Source organism: Narcine bancroftii, chromosome 1, assembly GCF_036971445.1.
Source record: "Narcine bancroftii isolate sNarBan1 chromosome 1, sNarBan1.hap1, whole genome shotgun sequence".
NCBI lineage: Eukaryota > Metazoa > Chordata > Chondrichthyes > Torpediniformes > Narcinidae > Narcine > Narcine bancroftii.
Genome location: NC_091469.1, coordinates 130,633,110 through 130,653,161, shown reverse-complemented (window position 1 = coordinate 130,653,161; position 20,052 = coordinate 130,633,110). Strand labels below are relative to the sequence as shown.

Here is a 20,052-nt window from a genome sequence, read left to right as displayed (position 1 = left end):
ACACTCTGCAACAGAACTCCATACACGTGCAACCGATCTATACCTTCAGCACTGCCGGTTTAGCACCCCCGCCGGGTCCCCTCAGCAGTAGCTGCAGCCCAGTTGCAACGTAACAAGCACTCAGACCAATTACTATTTCTACCACCGCAGAGTGGGCCATAACATCTGGCGGTGCATCCCGTCATGCTCATATCCCAACACCAATCAAGCGCGGTAACGGGAAACAGACAGGCGGGCCCCACACCTGGTAGCCAAAGAAAGTATCCTAGCATCTTTCACAATATGATTGAACAGAATCAGAAAAGTGGCAGATTTAGAGAGCTTGGACTGCAAATACACCAAAGTGCACAGACACACCAAGGTCCTGCTCCAGAGCTTCGACCTGACAGCAGCACCACCTTTTCTTTCCACTCACATACCAGCAAAAGTGCTCAAAAAAAATCTGAGTAGAAAAGGCCACAATGGGAGCATTAGATGCAGTAGTTCACCCCTTTAAATTCACAAGTGAAGGGTTTCACTTGGAAGGACTGTTTGGGTCTCTGAATGGCGGTGAGGGAGGACGTGTGGACACGTGTAGTACTTCCTGCGGTCACAATGGTAGGTACCAAGGGGATAATTGATGGAAAGGGATGAGTGGACAGGGAGTCATGGTAGGAGCAGTCCCTGCAGAACGCGGAGAGAGGAGGAAAGGGGAAGATTAACTGGTAGCAGGTATCACATTGTAGGTGAAGAAATTCCGGAGGATAATATGTTGGATACAGAGGCTTAGATCTATAGCTCGGGTTGCCGATGGATCGAACATTATCTCTGTGCAGCTACAGAGGCTGCGGGAGTGCTGGAGTCGAATCCAAGGACACTAAGTGACTCTCTTGTTTCTCTTTCTCCCTATTATTAGGGAAGCCAATCAATATTAATGCCAACTCTTTGTTTGGCTTCTATCACGCATGTTATATTTTTAATGTATTATTGCATGACAATAAAAGCAACCTTGAATCCTGGTGGGATTGTTGCATATAGGGGAAGAGGGGACCAGGACAAAAGTGTGGAAAATGGAGGAGATGCAGGAATTAAGAGAAAGGAATGGAATCCTTACAGGGGACAGGGTGTGAATAGGTATAGTCAATAGGGAGTTGGGGCTTTGTAGAAAACATCTGCAGAGAGTTTGTCTCCCGAAATGGAGAGATCAATAAAGGGGAGAATGTTGCCAGAGATGGACCAAGTAAATTTGAGGTTGGTGTGAAAGTTAGCAGCAAAGTGGATAAAGTTTACAAGTTTATCATGGGTGCTGGAGGCAGCACCAATGGAGTTGTCAATATAGTGGAGGAAGAGTTGAGGAGCTTTGCCTGGATAGGCTTATAGCATGGATTCCTCCACATTGGCAACAAAAAAGCAGACATAGCTGGGACCATATGCCTATCCCTTTGACTTGGAAAATGTAGGATGAGTCAAGGGAGAAGTTGTTGTGGGTGAGAACAAGTTCTGCCAGGTGGTGAAAGGTAGTGGAGGAGGGGAACTGGTTGGATCTTTTGTTGAGAAAAAAACTAAGGGCTTTGAGACCTTCAATATGGGGGTTGGAGGTGTACTGAGATTGGACATCCATCATGAAAAAATGCAGCTGAGTTCAAGGAAATGGAAGTTGTTGAAGTGATGGAGGCCATGTGATGAATAGTGTATATAGGTAGGGAGGGACTGGTCCGGGGGGGAAAAACTGGAGTCAAGGTAAGATGATAGCAGTTTGATGGGCCAGGAGCAAGTGGAAGCAATGGGCCTACTGGGACAATTGGCTTTGTAGATCTTGGGTAGCAGATGGAACTGGGCAGAGCGGCTTTGGGAAATAATGAGGTTGGACCATGGGAGGGATATGACCGGAAGCGATGAGGTTCGAGATGGAGCTTGAGACTGTAGCATTTTGTTGAACCCGGATTCCTGATGAATAAATCCCAAGCACAGTTGAAAATGAAAAATGATAACCTTCAAGGGAATTTCTTACCTTTTGGATTTCTTCATGGGTTGGTATATTAATGCTGGTGTATCCCTGAAAATTGTACCAGGACACGATGGTTTGCAAAGCACGATATGCACAACCCCACCCGATGTCATTGACTCCATCCTGTAAATAATGATGATAGGTGTACGATCCATGAACCAGATGAACCTATTCCAAAATAAAGATTGTATTTGGTACCTTGCAAGGTTCAGTGCAGATATCCAGTGAATATATATATATATATTTTTTTTTTAAATTTACACATACAGCACAATAACAGACCATTTCAGTCACGAGCCCATGCTGCCCAATTACACCTCATTGACCTACAACCCTCGGTACATTTTGAAGGGTGGTAGGAAACTGGAGCATCTGGAGAACACCCAAGCAGACACAGGGAAAACAGGAGATTTTCAATCTGTTATTGCATTTTTAACATTTTTAGTTGCAAGGATGTTTATGTTGGGGATTCTGTTTTACAGAAAAACAATGCATAGGACTATAAATTTAGACACATACCTTGAATTCTTCAGTATCAGGAAGAGAAATGTACTGGTGTATATTTTTCAGATATTTATTCATCAACTCATCACTTGGAAAAGTATAAGCCATTGTACGGCGAAGGTAAGGCTTATTGTCCAGGCCAAATTCCTTATGCATCTCCTGCAAATATGAAAAGATATTTTAATATTTTTACTATTATTTGTTAACATTTTAATATTGTGAGTCGTTAATAGACTTGGATTACTTTTTAAAGATTGTTCTATTACAAAACTACAAAAATCTTTTCACCCAAAACCCTACAATCTTTTTGGATAGGTTTGTTGGTCAATTGACAATTCACTTGTTGCTGTTCACTCAAATCAATGATGTTCCTTACTCTAAATCTAGATAACAATCAAACTTATGGTTTATGAAACAGTTGACATTCCAATTCAAGAATTCCTCAGAATCAGAAAATTAATAAAATAAGTATGTTTTTAAGTTACAGAGATGAAGAGAACAGAGGTAATGAGCCCTCCTCACTAATCAACCCTTCCGTTCCTACCTCTGTGGCTGCAGAAAATGCTACATCTGCTCTTAAACCTCCTCCACCATGCAGGAGCCCAAATAGTCCTTCCAAGTGAAGCATTACTTCACATACATCTGCTGGGGTAATCTAGTGAATCCGTTGCTCCTGTTGTGGCCTCCTCGACATTGGAGAGACTAGAAGATCGCTTCACTGAGCACCTCTGCAATAACTTGAAATTCCCTGTGGCCAACCATTTCAGTAGCACATCCCATTCCCATAGTGCTATATTTGTCCATGGCCCCATACTGTACAAAACCTAAACCATCCGCAAATTAGAGGAACAATACCTATTAGACGGGTCAATCCCTCTCTCCCTCTTTTTTTTTTAAAAAAAAAAGACATATAGCACGGTAACAGGCCCTTTGAACCCACAACCCCATACCACCCAATTACACCCAAATGACCTATACTCTCAGTAGGTTTTGAATGGTGGGAGGAAACTGGAACACTGTTACGTACCCAGACAGCAGCAATATAAATTAGCCCAGACAATATATTTAAAATAATATTTTTAATGATTAATTAACAATATACCTTATCTAATTTATCTGAACTTGTCTTCTTAACCCCCAACTATAAGTGAATATACTTATGTGTGTACGTGTGGGATACCCCAAGCCACTATAACTCTAATTCTCAAAAGGCAGTTCAAAATTTAGTATCAGAAAATCCAATGTTGACATGCAGGTTTTAAATCAATGTGACATGCAGGGATAAGATGGATGCAACAACACAGACTCTAAATGGATGCAAAGTTCACAAAGTAAATGGGAGAGCCAGGGGTGACAGACTCTTTATTAACTCATAAATACAGTGACCTCCAAATATCTGCACTATTTAGTGACCTCCATAATGTTTAAGACAGACATTTTTTCCATTTATTTGCCCCTGTACTCCACGTTTTTAAATTTATAATCAATCAATTCACATGTGATTAAAGTGGATATTCCAGATTTTATTAAAGGGTATTTGTGTACATTTTGGTTATAAGTGTTAGAAATTTAGGCAAGTTAAGCAGTAAAATAATAATAAAATTCAGAAATTCAATGTAGAGATTCCACCTGTAAAAATCACAACTGTGTATAAGTTCCTACAACTCTTACCCCACCTGACCTCTCCTTTTATGGCTGTTACTTTTAAGAAAGTATCCTAGCATCTTTCACAATATGATTGAACAGAATCAGAAAAGTGCCAGATTTAGAGAGCTTGGAAAGCTTGAACTCTGCATCCTCCAAGAAGAAACATGTTCACCACAAACAACCTGTCAAGGTTCAATAGAATAGTTGCGTATATCCATCATGTCTCCTTTCACTATCTCCTTATGTGCCGTGTTCAGCCTCAGTTGCTATATTGTACTGATGGGTGGGAGTTCCTTTCCTGGAATTGCTTTCATGAATAAGGTGACAATGCTGTACAAAGTACTCTGGGTGTGATCTCACCAATATGGTAATAACTTAAGCAAACTCAAAACACTTCGACTATACAGTACAGCAGCAGCTTGGGAAGTAACTTAGAAATCTGCACTTTGATTGGTTCTAGAAATTAGAATTGTCAGTCAAGATTCCATGGGATTTAATGTGGAAGATTTAATGCAGTCTCAAGCAACCCCAAAAATAAATTGAGGAAAATAACTAAAAATTGTAAGGTAAAACATCATGAGATGGGAATGTGTAGGGAGTTACCCTGTACAGGGCAGTAACAAGAAGGGGAGGTGTCCTTGTACTCCTGTTAGGTAAAACATCATGAGATGGGACCGGAGAAGGAGTCACCCAGTACTAAGGAGTAACAGAATGCATCCTTGTACTTACAAGATAAGAAAGACATTGATGGATTGAGAGGCAGGAAGCTAGCAGGGAAAGGATAGCAACAGTTTTAGTCATTGGACAAGTAATGATATGATGATGTTCGAAGCATGTATCCAAGGGTATAAAAAATCACCATTTTGCTGATAACGGCAGAATGCATTCTCCGACTAACTTTGTTAGTCGCAAGTGTTACAATCCGGTAATAAAGAACAAAGAACCCTGATTTCGACTCAGCCTGGTGTTTGTCTCACTCATTCATGAACAAAGCAGACCTAACAAAATACATAAAATAAATAAGAATAAAATAAAAGATTTAAAAAAATTAAATTGTAAAAGTGAATGTTCTCTGAAGTAACATAAACCTTTTGTGAAGAAGGCAGCGAACATTCAGACAGTGGAGTGCGTTGGTCATGCTTTGCTGTAGCAGCTGTTTGAATAAAGTTGTGTGATAAAGCAATGGCATTGCCCAGAATGAAGAGCTAGTTGATGCCGCTCACCATTAGGGTGACTCTTGAAGTGTCTTCTTATCCCTGCTTAGTAAGAGTCACCCCAGTTGAGGCTTTATCTGTAAACTTGGGGGAGGGGAGGGGTGTGGTCAATTATCTATAATGTTATTAGGCACTTTCAGGTGGCCAATTGACCTGCTTGTAAAGCCGCATATTTTGGCAAAATGCGGCTGTGGGAAGGCCACGTGAATGTGCAGGAAGCGCCTGCAAGGCAAGTTTGGTAACCCTCCTCTGAGAGGGATAATCCCCGCAGCACAGTGGCCTCCCCAGCCATCTGGATGCAGCTGCCTAAAAGCAGGTGCATTCAGATAACAATCAGCTGGCCAGTGCCTGACAGCTCCTCTCCCAGTCCCCACGCTGTCGGGCGGCCGGCCCGGGCTGTAAGCGCGGGGACGTTCCCGCACTCATCCCGCTGCCCCTCTCTCTCCCCACTCCTAAAATCAGTTCCCACACTGTCAGGCAGTCGGCGCGGGATATCCCCACACTGTCATGACTGATTTCGGGAGTGAGGAGAAGGGGGCTGGCTGAATCAATACCAGTAACCGACGGTGCCTCCTTCTCACCCACAGGCCGCTCCAGCCCCCGAACTCACCCGCTGGCCGCTCCAGCCTCCTCCCACACTGGCCACCTCACCTCACCCACCAGCTGCTCCAGCCTCCTCCCCCGCTGGCCATTCCAGCCCTTGTACTCACCCAATGGTGCTCCAGCCTCCTCCCCCGCCAGGTGCTCCAGCCCCTGTCCTCACCCGCCGGTGCTCCAGCCCCTGTCCTCACCCGCCGGTGCTCCAGCCCCTGTCCTCACCCGCCGGTGCTCCAGCCCCTGTCCTCACCCGCCGGTGCTCCAGCCCCTGTCCTCACCCGCCGGTGCTCCAGCCCCTGTCCTCACCCGCCGGTGCTCCAGCCCCTGTCCTCACCCGCCGGTGCTCCAGCCCCCATCCACACCCGCCGGTGCTCCAGCCCCCATCCACACCCGCCGGTGCTCCAGTCCCCGTCCTCACCCGCCGGTGCTCCAGCCCCGTGAGTGGGGAGAGAGTGGGACAGCGGGATTAGTGTGGGTACGTCCCATACAGGACGTCCCCGCTCTGAAAGCCCACTCTGGCTGTCCCAGCTGACAGCCAGCCATCCTGAATTGACAGCCAAAGGGACAGGAGCTAGAATGCACTTAGATGTACATCCCAGCACAGCTGTCCTTTCAGGTGGCCAGCACTGCACTATCAACACTGCAATTTAAAGGGACGCTTCTGCTTCTTCAGGCGCATTTTTAGTGGAGAATGCACCTGAAAAAGCCTATTGTTTATCTTTCAAGCGGTTCTGTGGAGGGAGAAGAACATGCATAAGCAGTAACGGTTAATTATTTTCAAAGAATGTGACTGAAAATATAGTAAAATGATTTAAAGTTTATATATTCATGCAAGTAAAGTTTGTTCAGTGTAAGTATAGTATAGCATTTTTTGTCTTTTAAACTGTTTATGCTTAAATCAGGTGTTTTAGGAAAATACATTTATCTGGCATCTATTAATCCACATCGGTGCCAGAAACCAGGGGTTTTTACTGTATTTTACAATACATTTCCTATTCATAAACTATTCAAACATACTTGAAAGGGTAAATAATGGAGATTAATTTAAAACTTATCATCATTTCTAGTTAATGCATAAATTGAAAAGAATCTTGGTAATCTAAAACCATACTTTTCGTTGTGGTTCCAGTTCTTCATCAGTGATTCCAGCAGGATACATTACTGTAGTCAGAGTAGGTTTTCCTGGCAATTCAAAATGAAATGGCTGTGGTATTGGTACAGTCTGTCCCTTTGTATATCTTTGAACACATTTCTCCATTTCAGATAGCTGTGAAGAAATTGATTCAATAACCTGATCCAGTAGTCTGTGAAAAATATAAATTATGATTAAAAATAGTTATCCCAAGCACAATTTTTTTTAAAAAGACTAACTTTTCCTGTATCATTCATTCCCAAATACATCTTTTTCATTAAATAAGATTATTGTGCTATTTAGCTCTTCTGATTTAACTTCATCACTCAGACCTGGCACATCTTGTTTATGAAATTAAGACATACAAGATGAGAGAGCAACACTTACCCTTATTTGTGTAAAAAAAACCATTAATTACTAACAGTTTGCACCAATTTTACATTCATTCTTATTTGTAGTGTGACAGAGTATATAGAAGTGTTTTTGGGAGATAAATTAGGAAAGGTTTGTTAGAGTACGTCACATGCAAACACTTTAAAACAGATCTTATTTGAAATACTGGAGCTATGCTAGACATAGTGGCTTCTCTGACCTAAGCAAGAGCTTTGAAGATTGCTCAAGAAACTTCACTAATGGATTATTGTTTACCAAAGCAACAGATGGAAAAGAATGCTGGCACCATTATTGATTGTCTGCATGAGAGTTTTGCAGTTGTAAGAGGATCATGTGGTTTTGCAAGCAGAGAGGGTCAAATAGGCTTTTCCTCATTCACACACATATATATCTATATATATATATATATATATATATATATAGATATATATACACATAGAAATAAAAATTATATATATATAAAAATATAAAAAATTATATATATATATATAAAAATATAAAAAATTATATATATATATAGAGAGAGAGAGAGATAGAGATAGAGATAGAGAGAGAGAGAGAGAGAGAGAGAGAGAGAGAGAGAGAGAGAAGCAGAAATCATTCTAACTGTGTTTCAGCCAGCAAGAGCAGCAGGAAAAGCTGGCAAGAAGCCCCAGTGTGAAAGATGGCCTTGTGACATCCCTTGTGGTTCATGCAGGAGAGGACTGGCTGTCTAATGTTTCATTTGGAATGACATGAAAGAAAGAGGTTATCATCTGGAGAAACCTGATGGGCAAGTTTCATCAGCAAGACACTGAAGTGACTGATGGAAGTATATCAGTTGTGGATGTACTGGAACAACACATCTCTCTCAGAAAACCAACAAGAACCTTCCTGAGCAGTAACCATTTACCTTTCGAGCACCAAAGCCTGGTGAATTTTATAAATGTTAAATTCTGTGCACAGTATAAGAATTGCCTGCAATCAGTGATCTTGGAGGAATGAGAAATGAGATTGGACTGTGAACCAAATAACTCTTCTGAACTTACACACACATTACATACATGTGAACTTAGAATTAGAAGGGGATAAAGTTAATAATAGATAAGTTAAAGTTTGATTCTGTTTTCATGTAGACTTACACTGCTGATGTCATCACCATGGAATAAAATCCTTCTATCAGTTCCAATAGACTAAATTACATCAAATGTCTAACCATTCTTGAGAGGGTATGAATACTTGTAGTTAATTATTTGAATATCACACTACACACTTTCCCTTATTTCACGAGCTCCTTTCTCATCTAAGTCCATATAAAGAAAATATACTTAATAGGCATTTTGCTAACTCAGCCTGGGTCTTAGTAGAATCCATACTTAACTTTCCCAGAGTCGTCAAATTCCAAGTCAGCTCATATGCATTAACCAGTTGAAATTAGTTACCTTGTGAGTTATGGCTCACAAGTGATCATTTTTCTTGGAGACACGACAGACAGCAGATGCTCAAATCTGGAGCAAAATACAATCTGCTGGAAGAACGCTGCGGGTTGGAACCCCTGATTAAGGTTTCTGACCTGAAACGTCAAAAGCTCTTTTTCTTCGACTGATGCTGCTCAGTTCCTTCAGCAGATTGTATTTTGCTTATCATTTTTGTTTTATCATAACTAATGGAAACCAGAATGGTTACAATAAATAACTTAGTTTTAAAATTACAGTACAACTCCAATTAAAATTTTCAGATAAATGAGGATATCTGAAATCCTCATTTATCCAAAATTTTTTGGAGCTGAACTGACCGGAGACGTTGGGCTCCTGGCAGAGCAGGAGCAGACCTCTGGAACCCGGTGGCGGTAGCAGCGTAGCAGACCTCAGGCCTCTGACGATGGCAGCAGCAGACATCAGGCTCCCGGCATGAGTGGGGACTCGGTGGGTAAATGTCAGTGATCAGCAGTGGCCAGCATTTTTTTTGGTAAGAATTTAATGTTTAAAAGGCCTTGCTTTATTGTTGGTTGTTCTATAAACACTGTTACAAGTGATTTTCAGTTGCTACTGGGCTGTTTTTAAAAAATGACCTATTCTCTGAAAAAAAGTTTATCCAAAATGGGCCCAGTCTCGGCCATTTCGGATGATCGAACTTGATCTGTACATCATCCCATTAATCACCAAACTCCAGATCTCATTGCCACTACACTCAATGGGAAATGCACATAACGATAAAACATGCTATGTCAAAATGAGTTGAGTCTTAGTTGCCTTCAAGAATGTTTATAACTATAAGCAGTTCAATGTCACATTAAACAAATCAACATGATGCCAGAAATTCCTCCATTGATGTGTGCACAATTCATTGATTTAAAAATCCATGTTGAAATTACTTTTTAAATAAGCAAAGCAGATCAGAGATAAAGTAGGTTTTGAAAAATCTGACTACAAAAGAGCAACGCCTTTGTTACGAGTCCAGAGGACCCCAAAACCCAGCAGCAATAGGAATTCACCAAGACAAATGGTTACTTAAACAAGTTGCTTTTAATTTTCTTTAAACATAAAAACAGAATCAAACTTTAACTTATTACTATTGACAACCTAATTTAACACCCTTCTAATTCTAAGCGCACATGTACGTAATGTGTAAATGTTCAGGAAAATTCTTTGATTCACAATCCAATCTCACTTCTCACTACTCCATCAGGCAATTCTTAAATTTAACATTTATGAATTTTCACCAAGTTCTGGTGCTTAAAGGTAAATGGTTACCACTCAGGAAGGTTCTCGTTAGTTTTAGACAGATTTGTTGCTCGTTGGACACACACAAACTGATTTCCTCCAATCAGTCACTTCAGTGTCTTGCCAAAGAAACTTGCCCCATCATGGGTTTTCCAAATGATAACCTCTTCTTCCAGTCACCAAAGAGTTCCTCTTGTTTCCCTTATTCCAGGAGAAATACTCTAGCCGGCCATTTCCTCTTGTAAGGACTACAAGGGTTTTCAACAGACTGAACTTGGAACTCACAACCCATCTTCAAAATGGGGTTTTAACAAGCCTGCCAGCTTGCTCTGTTGCAGCCTCCCAAAAGCCACTGCAGAACTCCATTCTCACTCTCTCTCTCAAAGAGGAATCCTGTTTGATCTTTCCTCTCTCTCTGCTTGCAAAACCACATGACCCCTCTTAGAACAGCAAACTGCAACCAGACAGATTGCTGGCATAGAAACAGTTTCTGCCTGGACATCTGTTGCTTTAAAGACAATAGTCCATTTACTCCACAGCATCAGTCCAATTAACACCTACTTGTGAAGTCTCCAGAGAGATTCTTCAAAGATTCTGCAAAGTCACTGTGGACATGAAGTCTCTCTTTCGGCAAAGCTCTTGCATTTTAAATGAGATGTGTTTTGAAAGTACCTGTTTATAAAGTGACCTACACTGAACTCCCACAATCTATCTCTTTTAAAAATATTAATATATAATATAAAATATAAAATGCCCCATAAAACCTCAAATGAACTTTAATTCATGTTCAGAATTAGTAACTTTAAGGGTTAGTTGTTTCTTCAGATTTTGTTAACATTTCCATTAAAAGCCTTTCCAACTGATGGATGAGAGACTGGCACAGCTGATAGAACCAGGTTGACCTTGAATCCTGCCTACATTTCCTTGCAAGCATAAAATCTTTCTGTAGCTGCTCTAGACTAAAGTGCAGGCTGATAGATTAATTGGCCACTGTAATTTTATTCTAATGAAAACGTGAGTCATGGAAACTGGGGAGGGGAAATGAGAATATGGGTAGAATTAAAAACTGGATTACATGGGGTTTGTGTAAAATTGATATCTTATGGTCGGTAATCATTCAATTATCAGAAAGTCCCATTTCCGTGGTGCACATCTTTTTGACTCCATGAGTCTCCAGATACAAGTTGTTGGTCTTGAGACCATCCCAATATTTTGTAATATTCCTCAACTCAAAGTTTGAAAACTCCTTTCTCATCAATGCATCAGAATACATCCAAAATTTTCCTTAGTAGTAACATCAATGCTCAAGTACAAGAAATAATTAGAAAGCTTGTGTTCCCAGGGAAAACATGTTATTAGCATAAAGAATCTAGTATGATCCTCAGAATAAAACCAAACAAGCTTGGACAGCAGACATCACTATCTGTCAAAACATTTAACTTTCTTTTGATGGAGCAAACCTGACTCATTCTATTTTACCAAAGTACTATTAAATGTGTACTATATTAATTCAGAAGCTATTTAATATTTAGAATTGTACGTACCTTCCCCATGGATCGTCTGGATTTGCAAATATTACAACATCAATGGGAAGAGTCATCTTAAAATGTATCTGTGGCTTTTTATCGAACAGTACATATACACTTTCAGCTGACCCAGGTGTTGTCACCTCAAGCAACAGCTCCAGGTTTACCACTTGCTGAAAAGTAAAAAACAGAAATACTGGAATCAAAGCATAACATAATTTAACAAAGTATAAAAGTTTAGATACATCATAAAATACTATTTCAATGCATTAGTTGTAATCCATTAAAAATATAAAATTAAGCATCTTTCAGTAAATAGGAGTTTTCATAATCTGCTCAAATTATGACTGTGATAAGATTTCTAATTTTCTATTTTAATGGGTTAAAACTAGTGCATTGACATAGTTTGCTACTTGCTATTCTTAATATCAGTAATCATCTTTAATGATTCCATTAAAAAACAATGGGCCAAAAGACAAAAACAAGATTTTGTTGAGAATGCAACTTCTAGAATAAATTCTGCCTAAATTCTAGGATTCCCAATCTAACTTCTGAACACTGAAAAAATAAAGGAGTCAATCAATCAGGTTACAACCGAAAGTGAAAAGGTAGTCAATGGTCCAGAAGTGAATGACAGCATCTCATAATTAAATATGCAGTCAGCGGTTTCCAATAGCCCAGCGGTGTCAAACTCAAATTCACGGAGGGCCAAAATTAAAAACTTGGACTAAGTCGAGGGCCGAACTAAATATTTATTGAAATTTTTCAACAACATCTGCATGTTTTCTCTTCTTTCAACATATGTAATGTTAAACTTTAGGATATAACTTTAGAAGGATAATGTTACAGGTCAGGAGTAGGTAGCTCAAGTTCACCCTTTGCTTGACCTGAGGGAAACCTATTTGGTCCCTGTGGAGATGTAGTTAGCATTCACAGGCTGTGTCCATTTTGGCCTGCATCAGGACTCAGCATTTCCTGCTCACTCCTCAGGCTCTAGGCCTCTATTCACCCTCGACCCACCATCCCTTTACCTGACCAGTCCTTTACCCAACCTCTACTCACCCCTCACTCCACTCGCTCTGCCTCTACCCACCCCATCCTATACACGCCCCTCTACTGCCTCTCCCCTCAACCTGTTCCTCCCTCTACCCATCTCTCACCCTCTAATCACCCCTCCCCTACTCGCCCTGCCCCTCCCCTTTTACCTCTTCCCTATCTACCCCTCCTTCTTCTCATCCCTCCCTCTAACTGCCCCTCGTACCACCATAACTTCCCCTGCCCATTACTCCTCACCTACACCCTCTGCCCACCCCTGCTTACCCACCCACTCAGGCCCAGCGTGCTGCCGATCAGCCTTTGCGGACAGCCACCATCTCACTCTTCATGTGCAGGGCCGAACCAGCCGTCCCTGGGGTCCACACGGGTGCAAGCGCTGAAGGCCGTGGCGACCGGGAGAAGTGCGCTCGCGCTGTGGAAGGGCCATCCGATGCCAGTCGCGCGGGGCTCGCGCTGCCTGGGGGCCTTGCGCAGCCTGCCATGCCCGTCGTGCCGACAGGAAATCACAGGTGCTCGCCCATCCGCCGCACCGCTCGACAGGTGGGAGAAGTGACTGGTTGTGCGGGGAGCCTTCCAATCGGCTTGCCGGCTGATGACATCGACAGACTTCTTGTGTTACAATTTCTTGTGTTACAATGGGGAAGGATGTGCAATGAAGGGGGAGGATGGTGGGGGTGACATTACCAAAAGACAATGATCTTGCGGGCCAAATATAATTATATCGCGGGCCAAATTTGGCCCGCGGGCCAGAGTTTGACATGTGTGCAATAGCCTGAGCCAGAAACATATATTCATTCTCTCACCCCCAACTCTACATCTCCTATGTATCTTTATCTTTGCTATATAAAGATTGTTTGACCAGCTGAGTTTCTCCAGTATTGTTTTTCACATTTAAAAAAAAAAATCCTGTCTTCATTAGATATCGTTGAGGGTGGATGCATAATTAATTTACTGATAATTTGAATGAGGGTTAATCAATCCTTAAAATTGGATATACAAAACACAGGTTGCTATGGAAAACCAGAGCCAGGATGACTTTTTAAAAAAAACACACAAAGGATGGTGGGTGTATGGAATGGGCTGCCAGAGGATTTGGTTGTTACAGTAGTATTGGAATGTTTAAAAAAAAATTGAATGGATGCAATGGACAGGATGAGTTTAGAGGGATATGGGCCAAATGCAGGCAGCTGGTACCAGTATGGGTGGAACACTTTGGTTGGCGTCTGTAAGGTGGGCCGAAGGACCAGTTTTCATGCTGAATGATTCTGTGACTATTTGTCCAACAAAGGAAAATCCGTTATCTACTTAAATGTTCTGCCTTTCGCAATACTTCTGAGCATTCTATCCAAATTAAGTTGCTTTAAATAACTATTTAAATAGTTTCACAGGTACTGTGATCCCAGCAATAAAGTTAATGAATGTGAATTTGTATGACATTGAGTCGCAAAATCCTGTACAAGGCAAACCTTGTCAATTTGCTCCAACTGTGTATAACTGCAAGAAAAATCTGGCATGAATACAAAATTACACATTTGCATCATGAGAAAAATGTCTAAAATCAAATTGTTCTTAAAAGTTATATACATACCAATGGTTGAATTTTCATTGTCTTTTTTTTGTGAATCTTTTTAAGATAGTCATTGGTCTCAATGCTGAAATAAAATTATACATTTGAGATAAGACAATAAAAATGTACATAGAACTAACTAAACAACTCACAAATATAGATTGCATCTCATTCATTATAGGACAGTGAGACTGACATCAGCGGTAGGTAAATTATTGGAGCTGTTCTAAGAGATTGGATATACAAGTAATTGGATAGCCAGGGTCTGATTAGGGAAAATCAACATGGCTTTGTGCGTGGTTGATCGTGTTTAACCAAATTTATATATGTTTTCAAGGAAAGTTGATGAAGGAAAGACTATGGATGTTGTTCACATGAATTTTAGTAAGGCCTTTGACAAGGTTCCAAATGAGAGGTTAGTCCAGAAGATTCAAAGGCAGCAAACTGGATTCGACATTAGGACACAGGAGAATGCAGAGAGTGTAGTGGATGACGGCTTCTCAGACTGGAGGCCTGCGACTAGTGGTGTGCCTCAGGGATCGATGCTGGGACCATTATTGTTTGTCATCTATATCAATGATCTGGATGATAATGTGGTAAATTAGGTCAGCAAGTTTGCAGATGACACAAAGATTAAAGGTGTTTTGGATGGCGAGGAAGGCTTGAGGTAATTGAGGAGTATAAAAATTGCAAGAAAAAATCTTAAGGAAATTAGGTGATATTCCAAACTTTTCTCTGTCGATTAAAAGAAAGAAACTGTCCTTCTTCAAAACAATTTTCCATCACTTTTATACCTTCAGATTCCATGCCTTGAAATGCCTATTATTCATTGAAAAAGGAATAACCCTATTTTGATATAATGGAGCTTGAATTGATTATCTTACCCTTTGTAGCAAAATTCCTTTTAGTCCAAATCCCTAATAAATGTTTTAAAACAGGCATGTTATATCCCTGTAATAAACCTGTAATAAATATAAAATGATGAACCTGAGACTCAGAAATACAAGCTAATTCTACTTTAGCCCAACTAGGAGGTTGTGTAATATCCAACATTCTATTAATAAATTTTAATTGTGCAGCTTTATAATAATTTTGAAAATGAGGCAATTGAAGTCCTCCTACAGCATATTTCCACGTCAATTTCTGTAATGCTACTCTTGCCAACTTCCCCTTCCATAAAAACTTCCATATTACCGTATTCAAATCTTGAAAAAATACTTTTGAAAGTGAACATGGAATCGATTGAAAAAGATATTGAATAAATGGTAAAATATACATTTTAATACAATTTACCCAACCTATTAATGTCAACGAAAAGTCTTTCCATTTAATCAAATCCATCTTCATCTTTCTCAATAATGGTACATAGTTCAATTTCTATAACAATTAATATTTCGCGTCAACTATTACTCCTAAATATTTAATTTTATCCGACCATCGTAATTTTGTCATCTGTTTACACTCACTATAATCTCCATCTGAAATTGGCAATATTTTACTTTTATCCCAATTTACTTTACACCCAGATAGAACACCATATTGCTCCAAACATTCTTGTAAATATTTTAAAGATTGTTCTGGGTATATTAAATATATCAATACATCATCAGCAAACAGATTAATCTTATATTCATTATCTGCAATTCTTATCCCTTTAATAATATCATTTTGTCTGATTGCTTGAGCTAACCAATGCAAATAAGGCTGGTGACAATGGGCAGCCTTGATGTGTTGATCGTGTTAGCTTAAATGACGAGGAAGTTTGGCCATTCGTCACCACCCTAGCAACTGGATTTTTGCATAATGCCTTAACCCAACCAGTAAAAAAAATGGCCCAAACTTAAATTTTTCTAACACTTTAAATAAAAAATTCCATTCAACTCGGTCACATGCTTTTTCCGCATCAAGCGCGACACCATTGATAGATTGGGTTGCTGACTCAATGCATTGATCAACGTAATCATTCTAAGAATATTATCAGAAGCATCCCTATTCGTTATGAAACCTGCCTGATCAGTGTGTACTAATTGAGGTAAATCTTTGTCGTCTATTCACCAATGTTTTATCTATTACCTTATAGTCTACATTGAATTTGTATATTATCAAGTTCAAGCTTTGGTAATGAAAGAGAAATTAAATTACCTGAACTAATGAAATTCGAGTTTCTGATTTTGCACATGTTAAAAAAGGGTTTTATTTCTGATATGTATGCTTTGTTGCAAGATAGTATGGATAAAACAAATTTAAATAAATCTAGAAATAAATAGGAAGGCGATTTATCTTATGATATACGTCAAGAGGATTGGGAAGTTACGTGCCAAGATGGGATGACTAAATTACTTAATGTAAGATATAGTTTGGTTAATTATAATTTTTTTTACATCAGTTGTATTTGATCCCTGAGAAACTGAAAAAAATAAGGATTTAGTAATTCATATTTATGTTTTAGATGTGGATTACATACTGGAACATTTTTACATGCAGTTTGGCTTTGTGATAAAAGTCCAACCATTTTGGGAAAAAAGTTAGAGTATTTTTTGAAAAGTTATTTACGATTAAATTGCCATTAGATCCAGAAATTTTTTTGCTGGGTTATATTGTTTCACTGACTGGTTTGGGGTTGGACAAGTTTCAGACAGCTTTTGTTCAGCTAGCGTAGCTAGCATTAGCAGTAGCACGGAAGTGTATTGCGATTACTTGGAAAGATGATGTAGAAGTAAATATGAATCGTTGGCACAATGAATTGAGATCTTGTATTTATATGGAAAAAATAACATAATTTGCATGATACTTATTCTTTTTTAGTTCAAATGTGGTCACCTTATTTGGAATGTATGGGTCTAGAAATATCTTATTATATAGTCTATATTTGTAGCTGGTTGATTTTTTTTTTGCTTCCCCTTGTGCTGAGGGTGGGAGGGAGTGTGGGGTGGGTTTATATTGGTTTAGTTTAGTTTATATTGTTATTATTTTTATCTATTGTTTTAATGTGATTTGAAAAACTTAAATTAAGTTTTAAAAAAAGGAAATTAGGAGGGCTGGAAAAAATGGGCTGAAAAACGGCAGATGGAGTTTAATGCAGACAAGTGCGAGGGGTTGCATTTTGGAAGGATAAACCAAGAAAGGACATACATGGTAAATGGTAGGGGACTGAAAAGAGTAGTAGAACAAAGGGATCTGGGAAATCAGATACATAATTCCCTGAAGTTGGCATCACAGTTAGACAGGGCTATAAAGAGAACTTTTGGCATATTGGCCTTCATAACTCAAAGTATTGAGTATAAGAGTTGGGATGTTATAGTAAAGTAGTATGTACAAGATATTGTTAAGGCAAAATTTGGAGTATTGTGTGCAGTTTTGGTTACCTAACTGCAGGAAAGGTATCAATAGGATTGAAAGAGTGCAGAGAAGATTTACTAGGATGTTGCCTGGACTTCTGGAAATGAGTTACAGGGCAAGGTTAAACAGGTTTGGACTTTATTCACTGGAGCGTAGAAGAATGAGGGGAGATTTGATAGAGGTATACAAAATTGAAGGGTATAAATAGATACATGTAATTAGGCTTTTTCCACTGAGGCTAGGTGAGATACAAACCAGAGCACATGGCTTAAAGGTAAAAGGGGAAAGGTTTAAGAGGAACGTATCTTTAAGCAGAGAGTAGTGCAGAACAAGCTGCCAGCTGAAGTGGTGAATGCAGGCTGAATTTTAACATTTAAGAAAAATTTGGACAGGTATGTGGAAGACTAGAAGGGCCTGTTTTCTGTGCTGTAATGTTCTATGGATATAAAAAAATGGAACCTTAGGTAATCTTCCAGACAATGTAAATCAGAATCTTCAGAAATTCCATAAATGTATTAAGAGCAAAAGCATAACAAGAATAGACCAGTGAACATAGAACATTATAGCACAGTACAGGCCCTTCTTCCCATAATGTTGTGCCTCCTATATAAACCTTCCCCTTCTCACATCCGCAACCCTCTATGTTTCTTGTATTCATGTGCACGTAGAAGAGTCTTTAGAAAGATGTCCTTTTTGTACTCGCCTCCACCACAATCCTGGCAATGCATTCCAGGAATCCACGAACCTATCCCTGACATCTTCCTAAACTATCCTCCACTGGCCTTAAACAGATGTACTCTGGTATTGGCTATTGTTGCCCACGAAAAATGTGCTAGCTGTCCACTCTATCTCTGCCTCTCATTATCCTGTAGAATTCTATTAAGTTACCTTTCATCCTTTGCTCCAGAGAAAAGCCCCACCTCTGTTAACCTTGCTTCATGTAACAGGTTCTCTAATCCAAGGTTCAAGGTTCCTTTTATTGTCACATACTAATGCATTAAAAAAATGTCATATACCTGATGTATAGTATTTCAGTTTTTGTTTGCCACAAGGCAAACGAAGAAACGCCATGAGCATTGACCAGTGGCGCTTACAATAGGAGAACGATAAGCAAAAGAGAGTCCCTTCAGAGATACTGACTGTCTATAAATTACCCTCCCGCGCTTCCACAGCCTCATAGACTCCTGTTCAAACCAGTGGCAACTTGAGCTCCAGATCGAAACAATACACCAATCATGAAGCCTTCAGCTTATTCAGCACCCTCTTGAATCCCCATTCCAACATCTGGTTCCAATGAGCCAGTCTCCAGCAGCTCACAGCCTGCGTGGGTCCTTTGACACCAAGTCGCCAGCAGCCCACAGCCTATGTGAGTCCTTAAACACCAGGTCAGCAGCAACCTGCAGACTGTGCGAGTCCTTTGTCCGCAAGTCGTCAACAGCAGCCTGTGTGAGTCCTTCAGCTGCTGAGTACCCTACTGGTTCGCTGCCGTGGTTTCCTTCCAGGTAGGGTCATCTACCTTGCTTCTCTTTCACAACGGGAGTTTTATAGAGCTGCAATATTACCTCATGAACTCAATTCTCCAACTAATGAAGACCAGCCTTCTTAACTACCCTATTAACTTGGTGGCATCCTTGAGATATCTAGGGATTTGGACTGAGGTCTCTCTGTTCCTCCACACTGCCATTAACAATATACGCCTCCTTCAAGTTCGACCTTCCAAAATGCAACTTTACACATATCTGGATTGAATTGTATCTGCCCAACTCTGCATTCTGTCTCTATCCTGCTGTATCTTGTATACTATACATAATCTTCATGTCCAGGCCATTTATAAAAATCACAAAGAATAGTGATCCCAAAAGAGATCCCTGAGGGACTGCACTAACTACTGACCTCTAGGCAGAATACTACCTCTACTACCCTCTATTTTCTGCAAGCAAGTCAATTATGAAACCATACAGCCAAGGTTCCATGGATCTTGTGATTCCTGAATGAGTACACTATGGGGATCTTGTCAAATGCCTCACTAAAATCCATATTCATTACATCTACCACCATAGCTTCATCAATTTCTTTTGTTACTTCCACAATAAACTTAATTGTGAAGTACATGCTGACTACCCCCAAGAAAACTATACTTCTTTAAATGCTTGTAAATCCTGTCCCTAAGAATCCTCTTCAATAATTTCCCCATCAGTGACAAAAGAGTCAATGGTCTATAATTCCCAGGATTCTCCCCATTACCTTTTTTAAAATAAGGGGACAACATATACTACTCTCCAATCCTCCGGTGCCTCCCTTGTGGTCAAAGAGAACACAAAGACCATTGGCAACACCCCAGCAAGCTCTTCACTCACTTCCTGTACTGACATGGACTATATATCATTC

At 40.0% G+C, this 20,052-nt stretch overlaps 1 protein-coding gene across 6 annotated transcripts in view; it reads right to left on the bottom strand.

Annotated features, from left to right (window-relative positions):
* ufsp2 (ufm1-specific peptidase 2) overlaps positions 1-20,052 on the bottom strand; it is an 82,282-nt gene that overhangs the window by 22,111 nt on the left and 40,119 nt on the right. For 5 of the 6 annotated variants that reach the window (XM_069939554.1, XM_069939558.1, XM_069939588.1 and 2 more), the window contains 5 exons: positions 14,347-14,410; positions 11,721-11,875; positions 7,061-7,253; positions 2,507-2,650; positions 1,991-2,155 (listed from right to left, as the gene is read on the bottom strand). In XM_069939554.1, the coding sequence (XP_069795655.1) occupies positions 1,991-2,155; positions 2,507-2,650; positions 7,061-7,253; positions 11,721-11,875; positions 14,347-14,410 (721 nt within the window). Of the gene's footprint in view, positions 1-1,990; positions 2,156-2,506; positions 2,651-7,060; positions 7,254-11,720; positions 11,876-14,346; positions 14,411-15,209; positions 15,288-20,052 lie in introns of all 6 variants that reach the window. The other variant, XM_069939598.1, reaches the window with a different exon arrangement.